The following is a 27659-nucleotide window of genomic DNA, read 5'->3' as shown; positions in this document are numbered from 1 at the left end:
GAATGTGCAGGAAGGCAGCTTCCACACCTGCGTAGGATATCGCACCCATTCAAAACACATACATGGTTTTACTTCCCTTCCGAAGGAAGACGTGACCAGAGATTTTTATGCCTCAGAAAAATCCCACCGACCTCGGCTGGGATTGAACCCAGACCCATTGGGGTGAGAAAGCAGTCACGCATACCACTACACCACCGGCGCCGGCTTTCCCGGTATTTCTGACACCTTGCATGTTTTGGTTTGAAATCGCAAGGATAAATTAAAGCCCTCTAGTAGCCCTTTTACCACAAACGAAATAAATTTGACACATTAGAACACCTATATGTAGCTGGCAACCAAGGAGAAATTGTGTGGTAAGTACAATTATACCACAGACAAACAGACATAACTCTCGCAAGTTGTTCCTCGAACAAGCATTTAACGGTCAATTTAAAAGTATCATAGTTGGTAGTACCGCCACCTGTGGCGCGCATAGTCAATGCCCTTGCGTTTGACGTTTGCACACTACTGCCATCTGTTCAGCGTACTCAGCGTTGCCAGATATACCGATTTATCGGTATTTATACCGATTTTCAAACTTGATACCGATGTACAGATAAGGTTTATCAGAATACCGATTTTTAAGTTTTAATACCGATTTATACCGATTTTTTTTTAATAAATAATCAAAAATGATTACTGCACGCCCGCGCTGAATCTATTGTGAGAGGCTTTTATCTTTTTAAGCATTCAATTTTTTTAACCCTGCTTTATAAAAATTCTTCTTTAAAAATTTCTTATGCTTGATACTCTTTCGACTAATGCTTCTATTTCCTCACCTTTTTTGGCTACCAAGGGGTCGAGGAATTTTCGTCCACCTTACCCTGTAAATTATTTTACAATTCCTTCCGGAAATCTATTTCGACTTTCCTGGAAGCTTCTTCTGGCTGCCCTTGGAAAGTTCTTTCGGCTTCTCCTTTACCTTACCAATCAGGCTAACGCCTTGTTGTCCTCTGCTGTCCGAAGAATTCGTCTCTACTCTCCATGGATCGAGCATGGCCTCGTAGTCTCGAAGAGTCCGCAGGTCGCCTTCTACTTCGTCTTATCCCGTCAGTTTTTTCAACTTCCCAGGAACTTCAGAAATGCTTCCAGAGATTTATCATAGTTCCAAGGGTTCGATAGTTCGGACTTTTGGGTAAGTTTAAAGATATGTAAGAGTGGTAAGTTCCGATAAATTAAAGGCAGTTGCAGTAACAGCTGTTAAAATTCGAGAACCCGGAAATTTCAGGAAAGTCCAGAGAACTCCAGTGAACTAAAGGAAACATCTGAAATATTTTAGAAACTTCACAAGTCCAAAAAACTTCATGGAAATTAAATGGTTTTCAGGACACTTCCATTTGTTTCAGGAGAATTGATATAACTTAAGGAAAGCTCTGAGAACATCAGGACACATCAATAAATGAAAATTTCTGAACCTTTAAAGGAGTTCCGAGGAACTCAGGAAATTTCCAAAAACTTCAGCAAAGATCCGAGAGGTTCATGAAAACTTTGTAAACTTCAAAACAGCCCCATTAACTTCGAGAAAATTTCAAGAACTTACAATGAGTTCCAAGGAATAAAGGGATATTCCTGTGGGGTTTCAGGGATGTTTTATAAATATCTGAAATACTCCTGGATCATTTGAGCATGTAAGGACCTTCAGAGAATGTTGCTCACATCGCCCAGAAATCTATTTCTTCCAGATTTTTTCCTCGCTTCTCCTTGAAGTAGCTTGCGCTCTATGGCTTTCGCCTTTTCCAGAAGTTTCTTCCAATCTACCATAGGAAGTTTCTCCCAGTGCCTCAAAAAAGTTTCTTCCATCTTCTACAGGAAGTTTTCTCAGAAGTTTCTTTCACCTCCATAAGTCATTCTCGGTAGATTTTTTCCTACTTCTGTTGGAAGGTTTTTCCGAGCTTCTTAAGACTTCCCCTGGAATTGCCTTCCAATATTCAAATCTTTTCTGGTTTTCTCTGGGTGTGTTATCTGATTTTTTTCCGAAAGTTTCTAAAGTTTTCACTAGAAGTTTCTCTATATTTGACTTGGATGATCCTCATCGGATATTTTTCTGACATTTCTTAAATTTCCTGCAAACTTCCACCACAAGATCTTCTTTATTCTTTCTCTGGAAGTTTTTTCGATATCAATAAGAGACTTATTCAAATATTCCCGGAAATTTCTTGCGACGTACTACTTCGTTCTTAGTCCAAAAGTTTTAATTTTCGCCTACAAAAAGGCAAAAATATAAAATTAATTAAAATAGTGAATACCGATAAATACCGATTTTTTAAACATTTGATACCGATAAGCTTGGAAACCATCTGGCAACGCTGAGCGTACTACCCACCAAAGTGTATTCAACAGATGGCGGTAATGTTTTAGCAACGATGTTTTACAGTGATAAATATTCAATGTGTTATGTCTGTTTGTCTGTGATTATACTCTATGCCCAGGGAAGTCGAGAAATTTTCCAACCCGAAAAATGCCTAGACCGGACCAGGAATCGAACCCAGCCACTTCCAGTATGGTCTTGCTTTGTAGCTGCGCCTTTACCGACTGAGCTAAGGGAGGCTAATCATGCGCTAAAAACATCACTCACCGTGGTAGCTCTTGGTAGGTTCCTCCGTAGGCGCTGTACTTGTAGTGTATCAGATGGTTGGCAGATTCGTAGGTGTGTAACGCCTGGCGGGTCAGGAGGTGCCCCGTTGAACTTACGGTGGCTCTATTGCTGCCGTTGCTGTCGTGCGTCGGAGAAGCACACTGCGAACTGGTTCCGTTGGTGGCGGCGGCGGATTTCCCGCTGCTGCTGCCGCCATTCTGAGCACTTGACGACGCAAGGGCTTTGGCAAAACTTGGAATGTTGCTGGTGACGGTACGGAACTTCTTCGGCAGTACCACTTCCTGTGAAACGAATGATTCGATTGATGAAATGTTTCACTGTTAGAATTGCTTGTGAACTTACCGCCACATCATCGTTCGGGTACAGCAGCAGCTCACGCTGGGGATCATTCTGGATGAGGGTCTTATTTTTGGTGATGAATCCTTCGAAGTCAATCGGATCCACTAGGATTGGTTTGCTCTGAAAATAGGAAGAAACATGCGAAGGAAAATTAGTTGATTCATGGTTGAACTGCAAGCAAAAAATTCCCTGAAGCCACAATTTATCGCAAGAATGCAATTTCGCCGCTCCAACGGGGTGTTGCCTAATTATCTCCACTGCAGGCACGCATGACCTGAATCAGATCGGATCGCATCGCACTCATATCTGCACCGTGCCACAGAGATTCGATCGACGACGATCCTTGCGGTGGTCGTTTGTATGTGGAGGCACGAAATCGATAATTTTACTCAATTTCCGATAAATCACGTTTTGGTTGGATCGGTCGATCGAACGCAGATGTCGATTGTGCGCCGTTATGATACCGATACGCTCTGGGAACACGCTGGGAAGAGGACAGTCTAGCCCCCAGGATATGGCACGCTGATGATGACTGATCGATGTTCGGGATAGGACAAAGGAATCGATTGCGATTAAGTTCAAGCAGAGGTGTGGTAATTTCGTACCGGAGTGCTGTTGAGTCCTGTGGTCCTGGTTGGAGTTGATAATAGGGCCCACATGAATTAGGTCCCGAAGAAACATGCTCAATCTTACGGCTCAGGAAGTACGAGACCTTCGGTGCCAAGCGAATTGGGTTCTTTAGGGGTATTGAGGTAATTTCATATTCGTAATCTGCATGTCAAATGGAACCGAGATCCAGAATTTCATCAATTTTGGTACACTGGAAGAATATTAAATAAATGCGATTACATTGGAAAAAAAATACCATCTAAGCACCCCTAGGTGGGACTTTGTATGGGAGCGAGCTGTCAATTTGTAAGTTTAGTGTCAAACAGTGAAGTTATTATTTTGCTTTAAATCTTGATATAAAAATCGAGATGAATGTTCGAAAAAAAAATATCTTTATGGTCAAAAAACGAAGCTCTATCAGATGGTGTATAAAAACCGATAATTTTTTCAAAATTAAAGAACCCAATTGAAGCACTCCTCGAGACATAGGAAAATCAACGAGCCCCTCATTAAAGTATGTCAAATTTATAAGGCGAATCAAAACAATAACAAACTTTGACAGATTCTAGTTCGCACAATGGGAACAATGAGCTAGTCAAGCAATGAGCCAATTGAAAATCGTTAGTTTCGTATTGATTGTCATTAAGTAGTAGTGCTTTCAAACAATTTGCTTTTTAACCGCGTTGATACGTCCCAAGTAGTCTAGTTTGATTGTATAATAATTAAGTAGTTTGAAACAATAGAAGCGTAACGTATAGTTATGCACACCGCTCGCGTGCTGTAGAATCATACATGGCATTGCATTGTGTGTCTTTCTGACATTTATGTACAATTGAATGACCATGCAACTTGACCGCATCTCCCAACATACTAATTAGATGTGGCTGGCAAAGCCCATCCAAAATGATACACTCATAAAATACGACACATTTTTATTGGCGAATTTCCATGCAATGATTTTCATGTGTCCACACATAAACAGAATCCACTCAGAAGTACACATGAAAAATATGTGTCCGACACATACATAACATTTGTTTGTCACATTGCAAAAATTCATGTGTGGGACACATAAATATAATCACTGAATTTTTATTATTTATTTATTTCGTCAACCAACGTAGACTAGTACAACTAATACAGTTTTGTTTTCTTAAATATATATTTATATAAAAAAAAGTAGTGTCAGCTTTCTTGTCTTTTCTTTTATGAGTTGTGATTTCTTATGGAATAAAAATATTGCTTTAGTTTATGCCGAGACATTGTAAAGTCAATGGTTTCGCAGTGTTTATTGTAAGAGGCCATCATGCGGCTTAATGGCCCATATTTTGCATAATTTGTGCGATGATGTTTTATGGCAAATAAATTTCGATTTCGGAGTTGCCGAGTGGGTGCATGGAAATTTAATTTTGATAAAAGTTCTGTTGAGTCAATTCGCTGCGAAACGATATCATTTACAAATGAAACCATTGCATATTCACGACGCTCTTTTAATGTTTGTATGTTTATAAGCATGCAGCGTGCTTCATATGATGGAAGAGGAAATGAAGTCCAACCTAATTTACGAAGAGCGTATAATAGAAATTGTTTTTGTACTGATTCTAATCTTTCTTCGTGCGTGATTGAAAATGGAGACCATACAATGCTGCAATATTCCAGTATTGACCTCACATAGGCAATATATAGTGTTTTAATTGTGTAAGGGTCCTGAAAGTTATAGCAAAAGCGCTTGATAAAGCCTAGCATGTTATTTGCCCTGTGAATAATTGTATTGTAATGGTCTATGAAAGTTAGTTTAGAGTCTAAGATAATTCCTAAATCCCTAACTCTTTCACATTTGTCTACAGTTTGATTTCCTAATGCAATTGAAATGTTTGAAGTTGTTCTTTTTCTACTAAATGATATTAAGTTACATTTTTTTACATTCAATTCTAGTAGACTTTTTTTTGCACCATATGTAGAATATGTGTATTTCATTCCGGAATATATTGATGTCTTCTTCATTTTTTATTTCCAAAAAGAGCTTCATGTCGTCGGCATAAATAAGCAATTTAAGTTTTTTGAGAATGTAAGATATGTCGTTTACGTATAGAATAAAAAGGAGAGGTCCCAAATGAGAGCCTTGGGGGACGCCTGAAGTGACTTGAATTGGGCTCGATTTCTTTCCGTTGAATTTAATTATTTGTTGGCGGTTAGTTAAATATGATTCAATCCATTTCAGGAGCCCTGACTTAATTCCAATTTTTGCAGTTTAAAGAGTAACATTGGTATGTCAATGCGGTCAAATGCCTTGCTAAAGTCTGTATAGAGAGCTTCTACGTGGTTTCCATTATCCATTGCATTCAATGAATAGTCTATAAATTCAAGTAAGTTGGTCGAGGTCGAGCGACCCTTGAAAAAGCCGTGTTGCACGTCAGTAATTCTATTTTTGATTTGGAGAAATAATTTTTCGTTGATAATTGACTCGAAAAGCTTAGGAATGCAAGAGATAATGGCTATACCACGATAATTACGTACGTCAGATTTTCGACCAGATTTAAAGATAGGTACTAGAAATGAGCTTTTCCAAATTTTAGGGAAGGTTCCGGATTCCAGGGACATATTAAAAAGCCAAAACAATGGAGCAGTGAGTTCCATTGCTAGACATTTAATAAATACTGGAGGAATTCCGTCAGGTCCAAGACCTTTTGAGGCATCTAATTTTTTTAAAGCCTGCAAAATGTCCTGCACTTGAAGTTGATTGAGGCCAATGTCCCTTGAAAATTCTGGATAAAATGCAAAATAATCGCGGTCACGATCTTCTTCAGAAAATGTCGCATAAATTTCTTGAAAAAATTTTGCGAATAGATTACAGTTTTTTTCCGAACTATCACCGACATTTTCGTCTAGATGCATTATTGAAGGAAAATTGTCAGATTTTAATTTCGTTTTTACGTAATTAAAGAAGTTCTTCGGACAGGACTTTATTTCACGTTCAGTTTTTGCATTATATTCTTCAAATGCAGTACTGATAGCTAAATTCAGTTGATCGCATAGATCCAAATAAATTAATAAATTATTACTACTATTGTGTTTTTTATAAATTTTATGTGCTTTTTGCTTCCGATTTTTCAAGTTTTTTATTTGTCTGGATTTTGTGTGTTTCTGTTACGTCTTTTTTTCTTCAAAGGTATTTCTTCCGAAATTATTTCTGTTAAAATTTTGTAGAACACGTCTATACCAATTTCGACATTTCCTACATTCCTTAAAATTAATTGCCAATTGACACTGTTTAATTTAAATTTTATTTTTTCGTAGTCTGCTAATTTGTATTCAAAGACTTCTTCGTATTCGCAGTCGTTGGGTCTTTGGTTTTCAAGCATAAATAAAGAATATTCGATTGCTGTGTGAAACGCTTCATTTTTCCACAGTGGATTTAGTGATTCGGTCACACAGAAATCTTCATAAATATTCGTTAGTAAAAAGTCCAAATAGCAATTTTGTTGGTTTTTGATGTGGTTAATTTGGTTCAGTCCTAAATTAGCAGTTTTGTCAAAAATGAACTGCAATGTTTCATTATCCCCAACGACTGGGAGTAAGATACATTCATTTTCAGAGTCCAGAATGAAGTCAGCATGGCGTTGATTAAAGTCTCCATAGATGTGAACTTTAACCTCAGGAGGAAGCTCAGATAGAATTTGTTCAGCACTTTGGAAGAAGGCTTCATAAGTGCTTTTATGAGCATGGTCTGGTGGAAAATACACTGAGGCGAACACGTGCGTTTCACCGGCTATGTGTAATTTCACCCAAATATGCTCAAATTCTGTAAATTTTTGTGTAAAGATAATTTCTGAGTTAAAATTGGCCGAAAGAGCTATAAGAACTCCACCACCTGACTTCTTCTGTGTTGCATGAAAATTTCTGTCGTCTCTGAATACATTAAAGGCATTTCCAAAGATTTCTTCACTTTTTACGCTTTCGTCCCAGCTTGTTTCAGTTGCCAGAATGACCGAAAAGGATGAGCATAATAAATGTTGATAAATTTCCTTCATTTTAGCTGGGCTTTTCATGCGATTGAAATTTTGACAATAAATCAAAATTTCAGTCGCATTCTGTCTGTGTGAAGAAATTGTTAGAAATACGTCGGTTGATAAAGTATGGTCATTGTTATTATTAGTTACCTCAGTCTCATGCCGAGCATCGTTATATAGAAATAATGAGTCTTCCTGAAGGTGCGTCAGCGGCGTTGAAAATTTACAGGATTGTAAAATTTGAGGGCGGCCTCCCTAGTAGATTGTAGCCGTTGCGTGCGTTCACTGGACAGGAATGTACGGTAGGATTGCAGGTCTGCCAAGGCGTCGTTTCGAGTAATTCCAAGTTCTTCATGGACGTCCAGGAAAATTTCGTGGAGGAGATTTCTGTCTTTTGGTAGTCCTTCAGCTGCTAGCATTAGAATAGCACTGGTTTTGGTGATTCCGCGAATACATGTTGATGATGGCTGGTCATGCAGGAAGGAGAGGTAGGTCCAAACAATGTCCATAATTTTCGGGTCCCTTAGACGCGCCTTCAGGAAGCGTTGATCGCCAGTTACGGACTGTTCAGTAAGTCTCACTATTGGCGGACGCATGGGGTCCAGAAGAGGAGGGTGTTCTCGCTCAGTTGGTTTTTCAGTTCGATAAGGGTTAATAGTTTCCCCTTTTTCGAAATTAATGAAATTTAGTCCGCTTTCTTTGGGTGGCCGAGAAAATTGTATTCGTGCAGCAGCCAAAAGTTCTTTATCCAAAGGTAATGCAGTGCTGTTGTAGAGATGGCTGCTTCGGGTCCTGTTGTTGTTGATGTTGTTGTTATTGCTGTTGTTGTTGTTATTGTTGTTGTTGTTGTTGTTGTTGTTGTTGTTGTTGTTGTTATTGTTGCAATTGCCAATAGTGTAGTTGTTACTGCCGCTGTTTTTGTTGGTATTGTTGTGGGGGTTGTTACCTGGTTTCTTTTCTCGTTTTTTGCGCCTAAGTCTGGCTTTTTCCTCGTTTTTTCCTGGAGACGACGGGAATGTTGCTTGGCGTCATATTCTGTCCAGTCACGCTTCCATACTTTTTTTATTTCCCAAGATTCGCCAGCTGGGGGCTGGTTCGTCAATTGTGTAATTCTTGGAAATGATGACGGCTGGTGTTGAAAGAGATTTTGCCATTTCTTCTAGGTGAGATTTTATTTCACATGCTAGAGTACTTTGGGAGTCCGCTAACTCATTCTTGAGTGTGGAAATTATTGCAGGTAGTTGGTTAATTGAGTGCGTTGTTGTTGTTGTTATTGCCGCTACTGCTGCTGTTGCCGCTGATTTGGCTGCCGCTTTTACAGCTGTGCAGGTGTCCGCCGAAGGTGTGTCCAGAATTGATGAAATTGCGTTTTTCATTTCAACAGCAATAAGTTTGTTGCTGCTGGTGACGGTCGACATGCTACGCTTAATATTGTCAAGCATTTCTTCAATGTGTTCAAGCACTGCGTCATGCGTCGCACTGAGGTTTTTGAAGTTAGTAAGCAATTTGTGATTTGCTTCCAAAGTATTGCCAATGTTTTCTTTGATGCCATTCAATGTTGTAGACAGTTCCTTCAGATTAAGTTCATTTATGAACTTATCCTGGCAGTCTTGGCACAAAGGCAGCATGAAGGTCCGAAGAATGTCTTCATGATTTCGCTGTGCACCAACACAACCTGCGTGAAAGGTCCGGTTGCAGGTGCCATGGCAGCGCCATAGAAAGCGATTGTCTTTTTGCACGCAATTCACTATTCCGCACTTCATTGCACTCGCGTCGGATGATAAAAAAAAAACGTTTAAAATAAACACGGAGTTCGCGCGGGTCAGTTTTTAAAATATGATAAAAAATTGTTTGGATATTTAAAAGTATATACAAGAGCGCTGCTAAAGCGCGTCCGAACGCAAAGGTGGTTCGTTATGGAATGTAGTGTAGGGTAAGTTGTTTCAATTCTCGATTATAAATAAACCGTAAGATTTGAAATTTCCGATTTAATTTTTAAAGTGCATATAGTTCGGGAACATGCATAAAAGACGTAGCATTTTAGGGTTGCAAAATACGCTACGACACACACTGTGGACCGCATCCTCCTTGAAGTATATTTTTTCTACATGGCTGGTCATCCTAAAATTCTACGTCTTTTATAATAAAACAGCAAAAAAGGTTATCTTCCATTTAATTCCACTTAATTAATTATCCATGACAGATACGTATTTCGACTACAATGTGCAGTCTTCATCAGTGTCATTCCCACTAAAGAACTGTTCAAAATCTAACCCCCTTAAGTACTCATCCCCTAGGTATAAAAGTCAAGATCACAGGTATAAAAATGAAACTACAATGTGTTGAATCGGAACCTACCTAACTAATTAAAACCAAAGATTTAAGTAAGCTAAAGGAGAAAAATCTATTCAACTCTCTAATAAGGAAAATCCCAAAGGCTTGGTAGCCATCATAATGAAGTAATGAAGTAATTATCCATGAAGATAACCTTTTTTGCTGTTTTATTGAAGCATTCCGCTAACAACCCAATTTCATTACTTCATTACGTCTTTTATGCATGTTCCCGAACTATATGCTCTTCTAAAATTAAATCTGAAGTTTTTCCCAGTATTTTTTCATGTAATGGGTTATTCATAAACTACGTTGATCGTTTTTGAGAGGATTTTCCACCTGCGTTTGTTTTTTTTTTAATTTGTATGAACCGTAGGAACCTCCCCCGTAGATTACTACGTGGCTTATGAACAGACCCCAAATAAAAACTGCAAGTAAATGCAGAGGAAAAAAAACCGTGCCAAGAGAACGCGAATAGCAATGATCGGGTCACATGTATTTGTTTAGGTAAAATACTTAATTACCAGCGGTGAGTCGCTTCAACCGAGACGTGAGAGGAATGTGTTTACAATGTAATCAGAGGAGGTTAATCCGAGAGTCGAAGTGACTCTCTATCACTAGTGAAGTGAAGAAAGTCACATTTGGTTGGCACGGAGAGTCACGTCACCACGTGACAGAGTGTCACTTCGACTCCTTCGGAATAACCCCCATATTCGTATTCGTATATGATATGTACCATCATTTGACAGTCGTCGAAATTTATGAGGGGATGAACAAACATTTCAATTTTAAGTGGTTCTCTCTTCATTTTCTAAAGGCGGGGCAATCTAAAGTTAGGTACTCTACTTTGAAATCTGTAAAAGGAAACTAGTATCATGTAGAACAAAACGTCCAAAGTAACACTTATTGATTATATCATTGAGAAAAATCGTCCAATGTAACATGTCCGATGCACAACTTGACTAGTCAAAACGTCCTATGTGTTTTTTTTCTTCTCTATATTGTAGCATGAAATTCAAAGTAAAATTGTGATTTTACCGTTTCTATTGAATTTTCAACGTTATTTTTCACTGACTACATTAAAAATAATATTCAAGACTGGTAGCAGGTCACTTTTTAGTGACTTGGTCACTATTTTCAAGTCAGTCACTTAAAAGTCACTTTTTTCACCTAAAAGTTACCAAAGTCACTATTTCTTAAAATTTAGTCACTAAATTCACTTTTTTACGGCTAATAATATCAAGAGTAAATAATTTGCCTTTAAAAAATCACATCAAGTAACAGCTTGATTTGGTAACAAATTTGTGTTAAAAAGATTTATTAAAAATCAGCGTGCACTGAAAATAAAATTTCGTTTATACAACGAAAACGCTCGTTTGTTCTACGAATTTATTCGTTGCTTTCTGCAACGAAATTGATTTGTACATTGTATGCAGCTAGTTTCGTTAGAACTGTCACACTCGCTATCGCTACACCCAACCAGCGGGCCACAAGTGTTGGTTGTGGAACCCGAAAAAGGTGGAGTGTGTTAGTGAGGATGAGTAAAAATAACTTCATCATTGGAAGGAATAAACATGACAAAAAAATAAAAACATGCTTCAGACCGGACTCGAATTATGAACCTTGCGAACGTCAGTTTTGTGATTTATTTATCGCTCTATCTGTGCTACGAGAAATGGTAAAGCTAAAGGCAAATAAGAAGCACTCATGGAACGATAATTCGATTTCGTTTGCTTTTTTCTGCTACTTCCTTTTATTTTTTTCTCTGGCGTAAAACCACCGCGACCAGTAATTTGATTTACTGTGGTAGCTTGCATGTATTCGTCAAACCGACAATAATTCAAGAAAAAAAGTATCCCATCTCCAACACACAATCAGTACTTTAGGGTACAAGAAGCGCCGTTGTTGGTTTGATTGTACGAAATTGAATTTGTATATTATACGAATATGGCGTAAGGTGTTTATTTTGTTGTACCTTTTGACTATAGTTTTAAGATGTATTGTATAGTGACCAAGAATCTTCGGCTCTGTAAAGTTAATTCGTTTGAGCCTTATCAAATAAATCAATAAACAACAATGTACGATATTGATTTTTACGAAGCGCATTTCAAAGAAATAACGAAAATACATTTTCAGTGTGTAAAGTCCGACAAAGAAGAGTTGCGAACAGGCCAAAACTGTCCAATTGGTGCTGATGGATTCACTAATATTTTTATTTTTTTATTTTTGAGATCACACATTCAGGTCCGTTATCTTTGATTTTTTTTCAGGTAAAATTATAAAATTTCTAAGTTATTCCGTTGCCTTCACTTCTAGATCTTGGAAGTTTTCCAAGTCTTAGATATTTCGAAAAATTGTCTAGGAAAATTAACTTGCTGTGGATATGTTTTCAAAGACTATACTTTTGAGAAATATTTGAAGCTCGGTAGCTTTAATATTCGGCCAAACATTTCCAAGACCAGATTAAAAAAAAAATCTATGTCCAAGATCATAAAATGTTATTTACGTTTCAGAAGTACCTATTTAAATTTTTCAAGGACTGTGAAATTATATTCCATATGGGTCATTCCAGCTCAAGTGGGTACACCACCTGTGGTCGATGTCACCGATTTGATTGATTGATTGATTTATCTTTATTAGGGAGGCTTTCAGCCTGGGGCTGGTTCGCCTCCAACGACACCGATTTGAGCCAAACTTGGCCAAAAAGCTTATGTTGGCATTCTGAACAAACGCCTTTTTTGATTTTGCTCTGAAGTGCCTAGATCCCTCACTTCAGAGCAAAATCAAAAAAGGCGTTTGTTCAGAATGCTAAAATAAGCGTTTTGGCCAAGTTTGGCTCAAATCGGTGGCATCGACCACAACTTTTTTAAATTCTGTACCCACTTGAGCTGGAATGACCCACATACATATATACACACATACAGAAACATTTTCCGATCCCGTTGAGTCGAGTTTATTCGTATATGACATTCGTCTCTGCGGGTCTTGGAACGAAATTGTGTTTTTCAAATGATATCATAGCCACCGATTTCCAATTTTTTTGTGAAATAAGTTGAGAGAACGAAAACGGAATTCTCTTTCGGGATGCTCTTGACGTCGTTTTGAGTGCCGTTGGTCATATTTCGTCGAGTAGATGTGATTTGAAATGTTACACACGTGATATGATTCCAAAGGATACAAAATTCGATCATACGGAACCATAATTCGGAACATCTGTAACCGGTTCCACGGTGGTCCTATGGCTCTATTGTTGTTGTTTTGAGTGCCATTGGTCATATTTCGTTGAGTAGATGTGATTTGATATGTTGCTTGGTATGGTTATGAGCGATATCAAATTTAATCGTACAGAACCATAATCCGGAATATCCGGAACCGGTTCTACGATATCCATATGGCTCTATACTTGTTGTTTTGAGTGCCATTGGTCATATTTCGTCGAGTAGATGTGATTTGATATGTCGCTTGTTATGGTTATCAGCGATATCAAATTTGACCATACGGAACCATAATCCGGAATACCCAGAACCGGTTTTACGGTGGCCATATGGCTCTGTAGACGTTGTTTTGAGTGCCATTGGTCATATTTCGTCAAATAGATGTGATTTTATGTGTTGCTTGATATTGTTATGACACATAAAAAATTTGACCATATGGAACCATAATCCGGAACATCCGGAACCGATTCCATGGTAGGCATGTAATCTTAAGAATATACTTTATCATTTCCGGAAGTTCCACGAAAAAAATCAATATGTTGTCGCGATGATATGTAAGATATATGGTAAAGTTTAAAAAAAAACACCCCCGTGCCAACACATTCATGAATATATAGAAAAGAGGGAGGGTCCTGGTACCACCAAACAAATGTAAGAACCACTCACCGGAATGATGTTTAAAAAATCATTTTAATCGGCCAAGGCATCTCTGAGATACAAATTTTTGAAAATAAAAAGTTTGTCCCGGGCTTTTACGGGTTAAGTTTAAATTACTAAAACTCTAGAAATCGCAGTTTACTTGTAGACTGAGTAAAATTTTCCGAGCCTTATAAATCTTTTCGAATATAACAAAAATCGACGAAAAATTTACAGACATTTCTGAAATTGACAGACATTTTTCGCAGACTTCTGAAAACAAAATCTGGCATCTCTGTGTGTGATAGATAGAGAAAGACGATTCGAGCCTCGCCTTCGGAAGTAGCAATCAGCTACTGAGCTTGTTTCCTCAGGCAATTGCGCAAATTGTACATGGTTTGTTTTTTTTTTCTCCGTCGATCTTGTTTTCCGTGCTGAGCACCAATGCTACCGACGTGCCAGAAAGGCAGCTCCCACACCTGGACCCTACCTATCGACCCATCAACTCATGAACCGGGGACCAACGGCTTTACTTCCCATCCGAAGGAAGGCGTGATCAGAGATGTTATGCCTCAGAACATCCCTGCGGCGCCGACTGGGATTGAACCCAGGCCTGCTGGGGTGAGAGGTAATCACGCTTACCACTACACCACCGGCGCCGTTAACAAATTGTATATGTCCTGCCGAAGCAGGAAATGATCACTATACACTGCCGTAAAAAGTCCTTTCGCAGTTTCAGCCGCTTCTCACCAGGATGACTCTTGCAATGCTCAAGTCACTGAGCTTGGTTGGTCAGGTAATTGCACGAACAGTATATGTCCTGCCGAAGCAGGAAATGATCACTAAACATCCTTGACAATTTCAGTCATTCCCCACCATGATGACTCTAATGACAACCGTACAGCATCCAGGATTCAGGGAGCTGAAATATTGCTGTATTACCAAATCGTTGGCGGCATGAATACAACTGTAGCTGAGTACAAATTGGCCTGCTTGGATGCTTGTTACGATATGTACGCCTTCACCGAAACTTGGTTGAACAGCAACACACTTTTTAAGAAAATATTTAGTTCGGATTGTACGGTCTATCGCACTGATCGTTCTCGAGCTACTAGCCCCAAAGCTTCCGGCGGTGGTGTCTTGCTAGCAGTTCGTTCTACTTTTAACTCTCGGTTGCTTCATCCACCTAATAGCTCAGGTGTCGAACAGGTGTGGGTGGCTGTTACCCTACCGTTGAAAGTGGTCTTCATTTGCGTGTTGTATTTACCCCCGGATCGACTTGGCGATTCTGAGTTGATCGATCAACACATTGATTCAGTTTTTTGGGTTGTATCCAAGATGAATGCGATTGACGAAATCCTTGTTGTTGGTGATTTCAATCTTGCTTCAGTCAACTGGAGCACGCGCAGAAGACGACAGGCTACCGGCCCCTGATCTTCAAGAAGTTGAGGAGGAGATCGGTCGGCGGAAGAAAAACAAAGCAACTGGTGTAGATCAACTACCAAGTGAGCTATTAAAATACGGTGGTGAAGCACTGGCTAGAGCGCTGCACTGGGTAATTGCCAAGATTTGGGAGGAGGGGATATTACCGGAAGAGTGGATGGAAGGTGTCGTATGCCCAATCTACAAAAAGGGCGACAAGTTGGATTGCTGCAACTACCGCGCGATCACACTGCTGAGCGCCGCCTACAAGGTACTCTCCCAAATTCTATGCCGCCGTCTGTCACCATATGCAAAAGAGTTCGTGGGGCAATACCAGGCGGGATTCATGGGTGCCCGCGCTACCACGGACCAAATTTTCGCGATTCGGCAGGTTCTGCAGAAATGCCGCGAATACAATGTGCCCACACATCATTTGTTCATCGATTTCAAATCCGCATACGACACAATCGATCGAGATCAGCTATGGCAGATTATACACGAGTACGGATTTCCGGACAAACTGACGCGATAGATTGAGCGTTGTTCGAGTATCGGGGACACTCTCGAGTCCCTTTGAATCTCGAAGGGGGTTACGGCCCCTTGATGGACTTTCGTGTCTGCTGTTCAACATCGCGTTAGAAGGTGTGATCAGAAGAGCTGGGATAGACACGAGTGGCACGATATTCAGGAAGTCCATCCAGCTCCTTGGCTTCCTCGATGACATTGACACTATGGTACGGAACTTTGAGATGATGGCGGAAACGTACATCAGACTGAAGGCTGAAGCTAGGCGGCTTGGACTTGCCATCAACGCATCAAAGACAAAATACATGAAAGGAAGAGGTTCTAGGGAAGACAATGTTAGCCTCCCACCCCGAGTTCAGATTAACGGTGACGAAATCGAGGTGGTCGATGAGTTCGTGTATTTGGGCTCACTGGTGACCGCCGAAAATGATACCAGCAGTGAAATTCAAAGGCGCATTATGGCAGGGAATCGTGCCTACTTTGGACTCTGGAGGACGCTCCGGCCGAATAAAATTCGCCGCCGCACGAAGTTGACTGTCTACAAGACGCTGATTAGACCGGTGGTCCTCTACGGCCACGAGACCTGGACTATGCTCGTGGAGGACCAACGCGCCCTTGGTGTTTTCGAACGGAAGGTGTTGCGTACCATCTACGGTGGAGTGCAGATGGATGACGGAACGTGGAGGAGGCGAATGAACCATGAATTGCACCAGCTGCTGGGAGAACCATCCATCGTCCACATTGCAAAAATTGGGCGACTACGGTGGGCTGGGCACTTCGTAAGAATGCCGCACGACGACCCAGTAAAAATGGTTCTAGAAAGCGACCCAACAGGAACAAGAAGAAGAGGCGCGCAGCGGGCAAGGTGGATCGACCAAGTAGAAGGTGACCTGCGGACCCTTCGCAGACTACGAGGCTGGCGAACTGTGGCCATGGATCGAGTAGAGTGGAGACGACTTCTTCTGACAGCAGAGGACAACAAGGCCTTAGCCTGATTGGTAAGGTAAGTACCCCATTCTAGTATGAACTCCAGTACTACACTATGTTTGTTTTGATTCGCTATGAAAGTTTGACAGATAAAATAAGGGGTTAGTTGATTTTCCTATGTTTCGAGGGGTGAATCGATTAGCTTGGGACCGAAGATAGTACCAGAGCTAAGCCACAAAGTTGAGCTCGTTTCGTCGGGACCTTCTGGTCTTAGAGTTACCTCTATGGTACAACCTCGTTAACAAACAGTATAAGCGGTTCAACAAACAGCTTTATCAAACCCATCAGCGCCATCTACAAACTAGACTCAAAGCAAATCCCAAGAGCTTCTGGAATCATGTGAACGATCAACGGAAGGACCTTCTACAATGTACAATACGGATCAGGAAGAATCAGATACGGAGGGAATCGCTGACCTGTTCATGTCACAATTCAGCAGTGTCTTCGTCAAAGAAAATTTACCTAACGAGCACATCGTAACCGCCGTAAGTGATGTTCCCGTACTTTCTGCTGTTGGGCCGCATCCGACTAATGATGTTCGTAGAGCAGGCCTTCGTTTGAAAAATTCTTTCAGCACTGGCCCTGACGGAATCCCTTCCGCGGTTATTAAGAACTGTAATGGAGTGCTGGCCGCACCTTTAGCATCCATCTTCAACCTCTCTTTGGATTCTGGGATCTTTCCCGACTGCTGGAAGGATTCTTTTGTTTTCCCTGTCTTCAAAAAAGGCAATAAGCAGTCGGTGTCCAACTACCGTGGTATTGCAGCTTTATGTGCAGTCTCAAAACTTTTTGAACTATTGATGCTAGATTATTTAAAACACACATGCTCTAGTTACATCGCGACTGAACAACACGGATTTATGCCGAAGAGGTCGACCGCTACAAATCTCGTGTGTATTCATCAATCATACGCGAGATGGAAAGAGGTCATCAAGTGGATGCTATCTACACCGATCTTTCTGCTGCTTATGATAAAAATCAATCACGCAATCTGCAATCTGGCCAAACTAGAGCGACTTGGTTTTCACTGTTCCCTTCTTGATTGGCTTCGCTCATACCTCACCGGTCGACGTATGTCAGTGAAAATTGGAGATCATTTTTCTCAACCGTTCGCCATTTCTTCTGGTGTACCTCAAGGCAGTCATCTGGGACCGTTCATATTTTTATTGTATCTGAATGACGTTCACTTTTCGATCCATTGCCTGAAGCTGTCTTATGCTGACGATTTCAAACTATACTTTGTCATCACAGATCGAAGTGATGCATTGTTTCTTCAGCAGCAGCTGGACGTTTTTGCTGTTTGGTGTGACAAGAACAGGATGGTATTAAATGCTTCTTAATGTGCCATTATAACGTTTTCCAGGTAAAAATCACCTATCTGTTATGCTTACAGCCTGCAGGAGCAAATATTAAGCCGTGAATCTACCATTAAAGACTTAGGCGTCCTACTTGATTCACAACTCACCTTCAAGGACCATGTGGCTTATGTTTCCGCTAAGGCGTCTTCTCAACTTGGTTTAATTTTTCGTTTCGCCCTTCGTTGGCTACCCTGGAGTGATCCTTTCAATATCCCTAGTTATGAAAGTCGCTGTAAGTTGATGTCCCTACAATTACTAAGTGTTCGCCGAGGCGTCGCTGATCTCCTACGATCGGACATTAATTGCGGTTCACTTCTGCAGCAGTTGAATGTCAATATCAGACGCGTAAATTTACGTTCTTATTAGTTTTTCAACATCCCGGCTTCTCGCACAAATTACGGCGCTAATGAGCCGTTAACTAGCATGTGCAAGATTATCAACAAATGTTATAACGGATTTGATTTTAATATCTCCCGTGTTGGGCTTAAGAATCTGTTTTATAATGTAGTTTTGACTTCCTGGTGGTTTCTGTTTTCTGTATTTAAATTAAGTTAATTATTGATATCGAAGGAACCTGGAAGCCAGAAGCAATCGTTTAATTCCATCTCAGTAGTCCTGCTTAGTTGACTTTTCATTTTTCTGTTCCATTATCAAACTGTCCTTCAAATAAACCACACGTTAATTGGAAGAGCTCTGCTTTCACTCATAAAAAATATGTTATCATTAATATCTTTTTATATGTTCAGGACTTCAAGCAGTATCTGTATTGAATAAATAAATAAATAAATTTAAAAATCTGCTCCTTCACCATGGGCATGGGGGGTGTCCGTGGTGGTCAAAATAATAGTGTTCACGTTCAGCGTGAATACCACTGTTTGTAACACCAGTGATGAGTCCCGTATAAAGCAGGACGGGCCACTTATTTGGCTTATTGGATACTTGGGTAACTGGTTCTTCTTCTTCTAGACTTTTTGCGCTTCTGAAGCGAGCGTTCCACAGTTATCAATTGAGAGCCTTCTATGCCACTGGTTCACTTACCCTATTATACCAAATGCAATCCTTCCGGGCTGTAGAACATTAATGCGTACAACAGCAGTGTGTGCGAAAAACAAAAAAATCAATTCAAAATTGTCGAAATAAATTGGCAAGTTGATTTTCTACACGCCCCGCCTTCTCTCATTTGACCAATCCGACGTGTCATTCGTGGTGGATGGGACCGAGAAAAAAATGCACTTGTCGTTGAATGTTAAACGAACGAAAAGCTTGATCGCCGTTATTATTGCTAAAGGCGTTTGTTGGCTTGGGGAAGCATCCATCGTCCTCGTCCCAACCGACCGTGCGCCGAAATTTGCGTGGGCGAGCGAGTTTGTATTAATTTAATTTAAATTTGCATAAATTTCGTTTGCATCTTCCAACGCGTGCTTGTTTTGGAGAGTTGCGTTCTCCCAGCCACGGTCATAAATTAGTGTGTTAATTTCGACAATTTCGCATTGCTGCGTTCTTTTTTTTGTTTGTTATTCGATGCATGCATTGGATGAGCAATACCTCTAGGGTCGGTGGGGGGGGGGGGGGGGGAGGCAAAGGAGATAATAATTCGAAACAATCAGGTCATTGGAAATCGATCGAAATTTAGCACAGGTGAGAGGCGAGTTGGGGTCTTCCGATACCGTGGTCAGCAAGAGTGATGCAGGAGGCGACCGGGTTCGAATTCCGGTCCGGTCAAGATATTTTTCGGATTGGGGAAATTCTTAAAGTGCCATAAATGACAGGCTTTGAAAGATAACTGTGGAAGAGCTGTTGAGAGTTGAGAGCACACGTACAGTTTCTGATGGGACGTATAAATCAAAGAAGAATAAGAAGTAGCATCCAGGATTATATTGAAACACAATTGGCTCCAATCATAGTGGAAATGAACGGCATACTGCATTAATTGAGAGCAATTCGTGTCCATCTCGAAAATGTTTTCAAGCATAAAAGAAGTAGTGACGTCAAGTGTTGAAGGACACGTATCAGACTATGAGAGCGTGAAAATTGAACGATTGAAAATATAGTATGTAGTAGGTAGACCTCGTACCACAGACAGCGAAAAAGCCAAGCGAATCGAGAATAATAACCGCCATAATGATATGGAATCATAAATTCTTGGCTTGATAGGTAGGTACATACACCAAACAAAGCAAAACACAAAGGGTGTATAACGTAACGTTCGCACTCCAAACGTGTGGAAAGAGTCCGTGAAATTACAAAATTTCAGACGGATAGTCGCTCGGGTTCCAACTCCCCTTCCGGAGAAATGAAACATTTTGTTGCACGAGCTGCTGCAGGTATTTTGGATTTTTGGTGCATTACTGGATTCAAATTTTGCAACAAACTTGACTAATGCTGATTTCAGTAACGGATACCTGGTTTAAGCGTCATTTTTCACCGTTTGAATTCAAACAGATCCAAAATGCACAGCATATTCACACATGAAACGCCCAATATCAGCACGTCCTGCTAGTACAATTTATGTGATACATTAATTTATGGATATAAGGTTGTTTTTTTTTTCCCTAACGCGGTTTACACACCAATGCAGGCATGTACGCAATTTGTAGGTAGTGACCGGGGTAAGAGACAGTCGAAAATTTATGATAAAATTTATGCGCATATTATGGACACCTTGGTTCTGGTACGATTGGAGAGTTTTTATTTCCCATGCAGATGTAAGAAGGATATATCACAGATAAACAAACTTATCTTTGGGCACGCTGTTCATCGTAAACTCATTTAACGGATGATTTAAATATTTTTTAGATGGCAGTATGACGCACCTAGTCAGCTGCTACGGATTTTGACGTTTAAACACGCGGCAAAAATATATCGAAAATGTGTTATGGACGATATGTTACAACCAAAAATTATCATATTGTTTGGTCTATTTGTCTATGGATATAGAGTCTGTGTTATGATGAATACAACACTCAGCGAAGGGACAGTGATAATGGAATATGAGTTTTTTTTTGCGTAGGATTACGGCTTTCGGCAACATATTGGGGGTGCAATTTAAAAAAAAAACAAAATCGACCGCGTTACGAAAAGTGGTCAGGTTTTGACCACTTATACCGTGCCGATTTAAATTTCGGACACTTAAACTCGAATTTCGGACACTTTTAAAAGTTGATTATCTCGGTCGAATATGATCCACATGTCTTGTAAATTTTAAATTTTTTTGACTAGTGCCCTCCACGATCATCTAACATTATTACTTTGTTTCTAACTGGATGTAATATTTAATTAAAAATGAAAGTGTCCGAAATTTGAATCGTCCGAAATTTGAATCGGAACGGTAACTCTGTCAATAGCGGATGGATATTAATTCTAAACAAGCCAATCGATTCGAATGTCATTTACGAATCTGCTAAAATTAATACATTTTAAATTTTCAAAACGTCACTATTGAAAATTTGCACGAATATGCAACTGTTGCTATAATAATGAAAATTATCACCGATTGACTGCGAAAAGCGCTTTCCCTAACACAGATTTCAAAATCGAAATCGCTTCGGTCTCACCGAACGGTGTTTATTCAATCACCGTGCGTTGTGAGTGATAGTGTCCAGTGTTCATCATGAGCAGCAGCAGCAGTAGTGCTTTCGGCGCGTGGCTGTATATTGTTCTCCAGTACACTGCATTTTCGAGACAAAGACAAGAAAATTATTTCATTTCGAGCAATATAATTTTCGTGTAAGTCATTGTGTTTCTTGCTATCGAGTCACTATGAACATTCTTCCTGTCAATCATGACTTGACTATGGCTCGTTTTGCTCGTCAAGTGCATCAGTTCATTTCATTTGAAGCAAAGGCTTGTTTCAATTGACGCAATGAATGACTCGAAAACTGCTTCCTTCGTTTTTCACTTTCCCTTCAGTTCGGGGCTCATTTGATTTGTCACGGGATAGGGATGACATCCCGATTATATGTAGTAATAAAATGTTAATTTATATTACACGAAAATTAAATCAACTAGGCCATTCTGGAGTCCAAGATGACTGCCATCGGGCTCAGGAAAAGTCACAAATACACTACAATATCGGCAATATCGGTATTTTCGGAACGGGGACGACGCGAAGGTGCAGAAAACCGATGTCTGACGCTATTTTTGGCTCAGAAAAAGTGTCAAATACCCTAAAGCTGGGTTTAGATTAGGCAAGTCAAATGATCAACTCAGTTGAATTCAATTGGCTTGAAAAGTTGAGCCTGGTTCAACTTTTTTCAATTCAAGTGAGTTGATCAAGTCAGTTGAATGGCATGGTTTACACGTTCAATTCGCGTTCAAGTCAGTTGAATTCAACTGATTTGATCAATTGACTTGCCCTGTCTAAACCCAGCTTAAGATACGGGTATTTTCGGAACGGGGACGACGTGTAGATGCCAAAAATCGATAATCGACGCTATTTTGGAATCCAGATTGTGGTCATAAGATTTCAGAAAAAGTATCTAATACCATAAGATACGGGTAGTTTCAGAACGGGGATGACATATAGCTGCCGAAAATCGATGTCCGACGCCATTTTGTAATCCAAGATGACGGTCATCGGGTTTCAGAAAAGTATCTAATACCATAAGATCCGGGTATTTTTGGGATGAGGACGACGCGTAGAAGCTGAAAATCAACGCCATTTGTAGGGTATTTGACACTTCTTCCGAAATCAGAAGCCATCATCTTGAATTTTAGGATGGCGTTGGACATCGATTTCCGGCCTCTAAATGTCACCCCGATTCCAAAAATATCCACATTGATCGATATTTGACAGTATTTCACACTTTTTCTGAACCAATCCCTCCATGTTAGATTTTGAAATGGCGTCAAACATTGGCTTCTGGCCTCTAGACAGTACTGGGATATCGAAAATACCCACATTGCACTATGGGCAAAAATGGGTCCAAAATTACCTAAAATTCAATATCTCAACAGCACGCTGAATTCCGGCCATGAAAAACGACTTTTCCGAAGGGAAATCGATTGTACGTGGTCCCATAGACCGGAGAGCATTGTAGCTATGTGTTTTGGACCATTTTACCCCATTTCCCCCTAATTTTGGAGAAAATGTTTTTTCACAGCTCTATTTTTCGTAAAACATAAGGGGCTGTTCATAAACTACGTAGACAGTTTAGGGGGGGGGGGGGGGTTGACAATTATCCACGGCCCATACAAATTTAATTTTTTTTTGTATGGACAATTAGCTACGCAGGAGAGGGGGGGGGGGGTAAAGAATCCCAAAAAAACTGTCTACGTAGTTTATGAACAGCCCCTAAGCACTTTATGGATGGTTTTAGAATACCATGTCTTTTAACAAAAGTTCATGAGATATTAGGGGAATACGGGGTACACTTTATTGGGGAGTAAGGGGTAAAAGTGAACCCTCGCTAAATTTATTTTAATTCATAAAAATGTTGTACGATGCGATTGTTTGACTGACCCCAAAGGTTGCCTGCAATAATAAGATTTTTTTTCGAAATTTTAAGGTTAATTGGGGTTAAATAAGTTTTAATTTACTGCTATCTGTTTTAAAAGAATTTTCACTTTTTTTGGAGGTATACAGCAAAACGATATAGTGGTTCTCAGAATTTTGTAAAAATTGGTAGTTTTGTTCCTTATCGCAACATATTAGACCCGTATTTTTTATTTTGTCATTAGGGTCGATTTTTATTCTCTAGACGTCATCCCGATTCCTAAAATACACATATTGATGGGTATTTGACAGTATTTTCCGCATTTGCTAGAACCGGAAGCCCCCATCTTGAATTTCAAAATAGTGTCGCATATCTATTTCCAATCCCTAGAAGACATGCCGATTCCAAAAATACCTATATTGATAGGTATTTGACACTATTTCCTACTTTTTCTGAAATCGGAAGCCACCATGGCATCGGAATTAAATTTTCATTCTCCAGACAGCATCTCAGTTCCAAAAATACTAATATTGATGGGTATTTGACAGTATTCATTGACATGGGTATTTGACAGTATAAGTGCGGAGATCTTTTGCGCATTCGCTTAAATGAACAGAGTGAACAATCAACAGAAGTCAGGAAAACAGCGCGAATTTGGATCGAATAGATTCGCTTCAATGCGAAATGAACAAGAGTCAAGCCAAAACAAACAGCATGAAAACTGATCAAAAATTGTTCTGTTGATGTTGAAGGGGATATGCTCGAAGAGAAGACAGAATGACTTTCAATTGAAAGTGATGGTTGACAGCTTCGTCGTCGCTTGACGATTTTCAATTGAAAGTGATTTTGTTGGGCCCTGATCTAGAATCCTGGATTTTGAGAATTTTTCAGATTTGAGAAAAATATGTTTGCAGAAATTCTAAAATTATCGATGACTCATTCCTGAATTCTCTCTCCTTTTACCATACTTTCCTACTCCGATCTTCTGAAACAGTAGTGCCCCATTTCGCCATCACCGCAAGCTTGCAATGAATATTCATACGTCGCACTCTGGCACTAACTATTTTGCGCACATACACACCCACCCACACCTACACGAGATGCCAATACGTGCCGTGATGGGTTAATGAAACGTTTTCCCGGATCAGTGGAGTGTACTGAACGCATGAACGGCGGCGACACGGCCAATCAACAATCGCTTATAGCTTCGTATGTAGGCATTATGAGAGGGAAGATGAGGGCCCCAATCCAATCCATACCCCATAATTCGCTTCATCAGCCGACGGACGGAGCGACGCCGAGCGTGGGAACTTTTTCTGCCATGCTCAATCGCTGATGCTCTTGCTGCAATAATCAACACACCAAAGGTATATGATTTATTATTGTGAGCCGTGATCGTGTTCTGGACGAGGGCACAAATGACCTGGAATCCTATCTGTGGAAATACCGAAAGTTCGAGACCAGTGATGACAGAAAATCAGAACAAATTAATGGAAAATTTTGAGATCATGTGACTTTGTTAAATTTCCAGGGCGGCCTCGGAATTTATGAGATTAAATTCCCGATTTTTGCCGGATGCCCAACATGTTTTTCTCGGTTTATTATTTTCAATGCAGAAAACCGGAGAAAACCCCTCTCCCCTAACCCCTCTATCGAAAACACAATTTTGAAAATTTATTAGGTTCCCAGATTGTAACAAATTGTCAAATTATGCTCCATAATTGAGATAAGTTTATGAAGCCAGCCGAAATTTGAAATATTCTTAAAAGACTCAGCATTTTGAAATGTATTTAAGTTACATGTAAATTTTTGAAATTATTAACACCAGGCCGAATAGAACTTGGAAGTTCTTTTAGAATACAATGAAACATTTAATACTTGGACTGAAATTTTGTACGAAGATTGCATGACAAAATTATTAACAGCTTTATAGGGCCAGTTTTTCACATTCTTGAAATTTTCGAAATTTTCTACTTTAAGGTGATACTCTAAGGAAGCCTTAGCGTGAAACTTCAAAGGCACAAATGTCAGCTTCCACAAAACATACAAATTTGAAATTGCTACTCTCTGTTTGTAGTAGCACAGCAAACAAGGAGTAGCAATTTCAAATTTGTATGTTTTGTGGAAGCTGACATTTGTACCTTTAAAGTTTCACGCTAAGGCTTCCTTAGAGTAACACATTGCGTATTTTAAAGACCTAAAAAAAATTAAAAATAACCCAAGCAACACAATTTGTCATAAACGGGTTTACATAACTTATTTATGACAATATCGGCGGTAAACATTTGCGTCTAGTCACTTATATACAACTTATTTATACCGAAAAAAGCGCAAGAGGTGGGATCTATATCTAACATATGCTTGACTTGCGCAACTTATTTATGACTATAACGCAACCTACTGTATTGGACATGTAAATTAATTTCATCCATCCTACAAATGGAATTTGTTTATCATCAATTTACACAACTTATTCTTCTGAGGAATTTTGTCGTGCGAATAAAGTGCCTAAACTTAGATTTCGTACTGTAAACATTTATGCGGTTACAAATTTATGGTAAATCTATACATTCTACTTCTAAAAAAACTCAACGCAAACACAAATTAAATGTTTTTTCATTCTATACATTGCTTCATATGGCTTTTTCAGCCATATTGTAGTGCAGTTTGTAGAATGCATTGAGAAATTTCATAATTGTCATCAAAACATGTTTATAACACGACAAACAAGAACATTACTTGTATCGTATATTGAAGTTATAATTAGGTATGGCAACTCTCAATTGCCTATTTATAACACTTTTATAACTGATTGTTTTTGATGAAAACTTGCTAGCCTTATATACAACATGTTTTCGTATGTCATCTTTGGAAACATGAGTACAACTGAATTATAACTTATTAATAACATGTTATAAATACGTTATATCTCTGATGTATTCATGTTTCTAATAATGACATATGAAAACATGTTGTATATAAGGTTAGCCAGTTTTCACCAAATACAATCAGTTATAAATGTGTTATAAACTGGTAATTGAGACATGCAATACCGAATTATAGCTTCAAGATAACAAGTGCTTGTCAGAAAGGTTGAATACTTCACAAACAACAATACAACGCGTCTAAAAAAGGGTGTTTTAGAAGCAATTAATGTATAACTAATTTACAACTGGATTTTTTTTATTTTTCATGCAAGATGTTGCAAGTGTTACTTGGGAAGGGTTGTGTTCAAAGCACGACCGCACTTTGGCCGTAGGACTACGACATTAGTTTTGCTGCTCCATTCAAAAATGTATTATTAACAAAATAAATGGTTTAGAAATTTAACTCCAAAATGAGCAAATCTTTACTAAATTTTTGAAATTGGGCTATTCCGGCATAATTTCAATTTTTAAATTAGTAAATTAGTTCTTTTGCTATTCGGAAACTTACTGATGTTAGTCATGACAAAACAACTTTAGAAATCAAAGTGCTCCTAACATCACAAATATTTATGTTGTAGAACTGTGATAGAAGAGTGGCTTTCAAATAAAACTTAATTAATCCTGGTGATTGTGGGCGTCTTAGTGGAATACTTGTATAAAGAGAGAGAGAAGGATAAGTAATTTTCATATAATTCCACTACCTTATTTGCTTATCCTTGACAGATACGCGTATTTCGTCTGCAATGTGCAGTATTAGTACAAGACACTGAAGAAGAATTACTAATCTTTCTCTCTCTCTCTCTCTCTCTCTCTCTCTCTCTCTTTAACTTATTTAAGTTAGATAAATTCAGTTTATCTTTACCTGTGCTCAAGGAAAAATCTATAAAATTTATTTATTTATTTATTTATTGTTGTTTCGTCTTCGATTGAATCGTACAGACTACTCTACATATTCTCAATTCTATTTTTTAAAAACATTCTAAGAAATAGTAAAATCGTAAAGAACACCAACGTCGTTGAAGGCTTTCAAGCAGGAATTTAGTGAATTTTTCTGACCATAGACGGTTCTAAATATGTGCCGGTACAGCAATGAGAGGAGGTGTCCTTAGTTGCCGCGGTGGTACATAGAGAGGAATTTCCTGGAGCAATTGAGGACAATCGATGTTTCCGCCAAGTAGGTCGAAAATGAATAGTTGTTGAATCATTTTACGCCTTTCATTTAACGTTTCT

At 39.3% G+C, this 27659-nt stretch overlaps 1 protein-coding gene across 2 annotated transcripts in view; it reads right to left on the bottom strand.

The window, feature by feature from the left end:
* Ziz (dedicator of cytokinesis protein Ziz) overlaps positions 1-27659 on the bottom strand; it is a 319014-nt gene that overhangs the window by 28806 nt on the left and 262549 nt on the right. For both annotated transcript variants that reach the window (XM_065229540.1, XM_065229541.1), the window contains exons 2-3: positions 2978-3094; positions 2615-2916 (exon numbers count right to left, since the gene is read on the bottom strand). In XM_065229540.1, the coding sequence (XP_065085612.1) occupies positions 2615-2916; positions 2978-3094 (419 nt within the window). The remainder of the gene's footprint in view (positions 1-2614; positions 2917-2977; positions 3095-27659) is intronic.

This window comes from Ochlerotatus camptorhynchus, unplaced genomic scaffold (genome assembly GCF_037179485.1).
Source record: "Ochlerotatus camptorhynchus isolate MF236.1 unplaced genomic scaffold, CSIRO-AGI_Acam_v1.1 ptg000316l, whole genome shotgun sequence".
Lineage (NCBI taxonomy): Eukaryota > Metazoa > Arthropoda > Insecta > Diptera > Culicidae > Ochlerotatus > Ochlerotatus camptorhynchus.
Note: the sequence above shows the minus strand (reverse complement) of the source record. Positions and strands in the feature narration are given on the sequence as shown.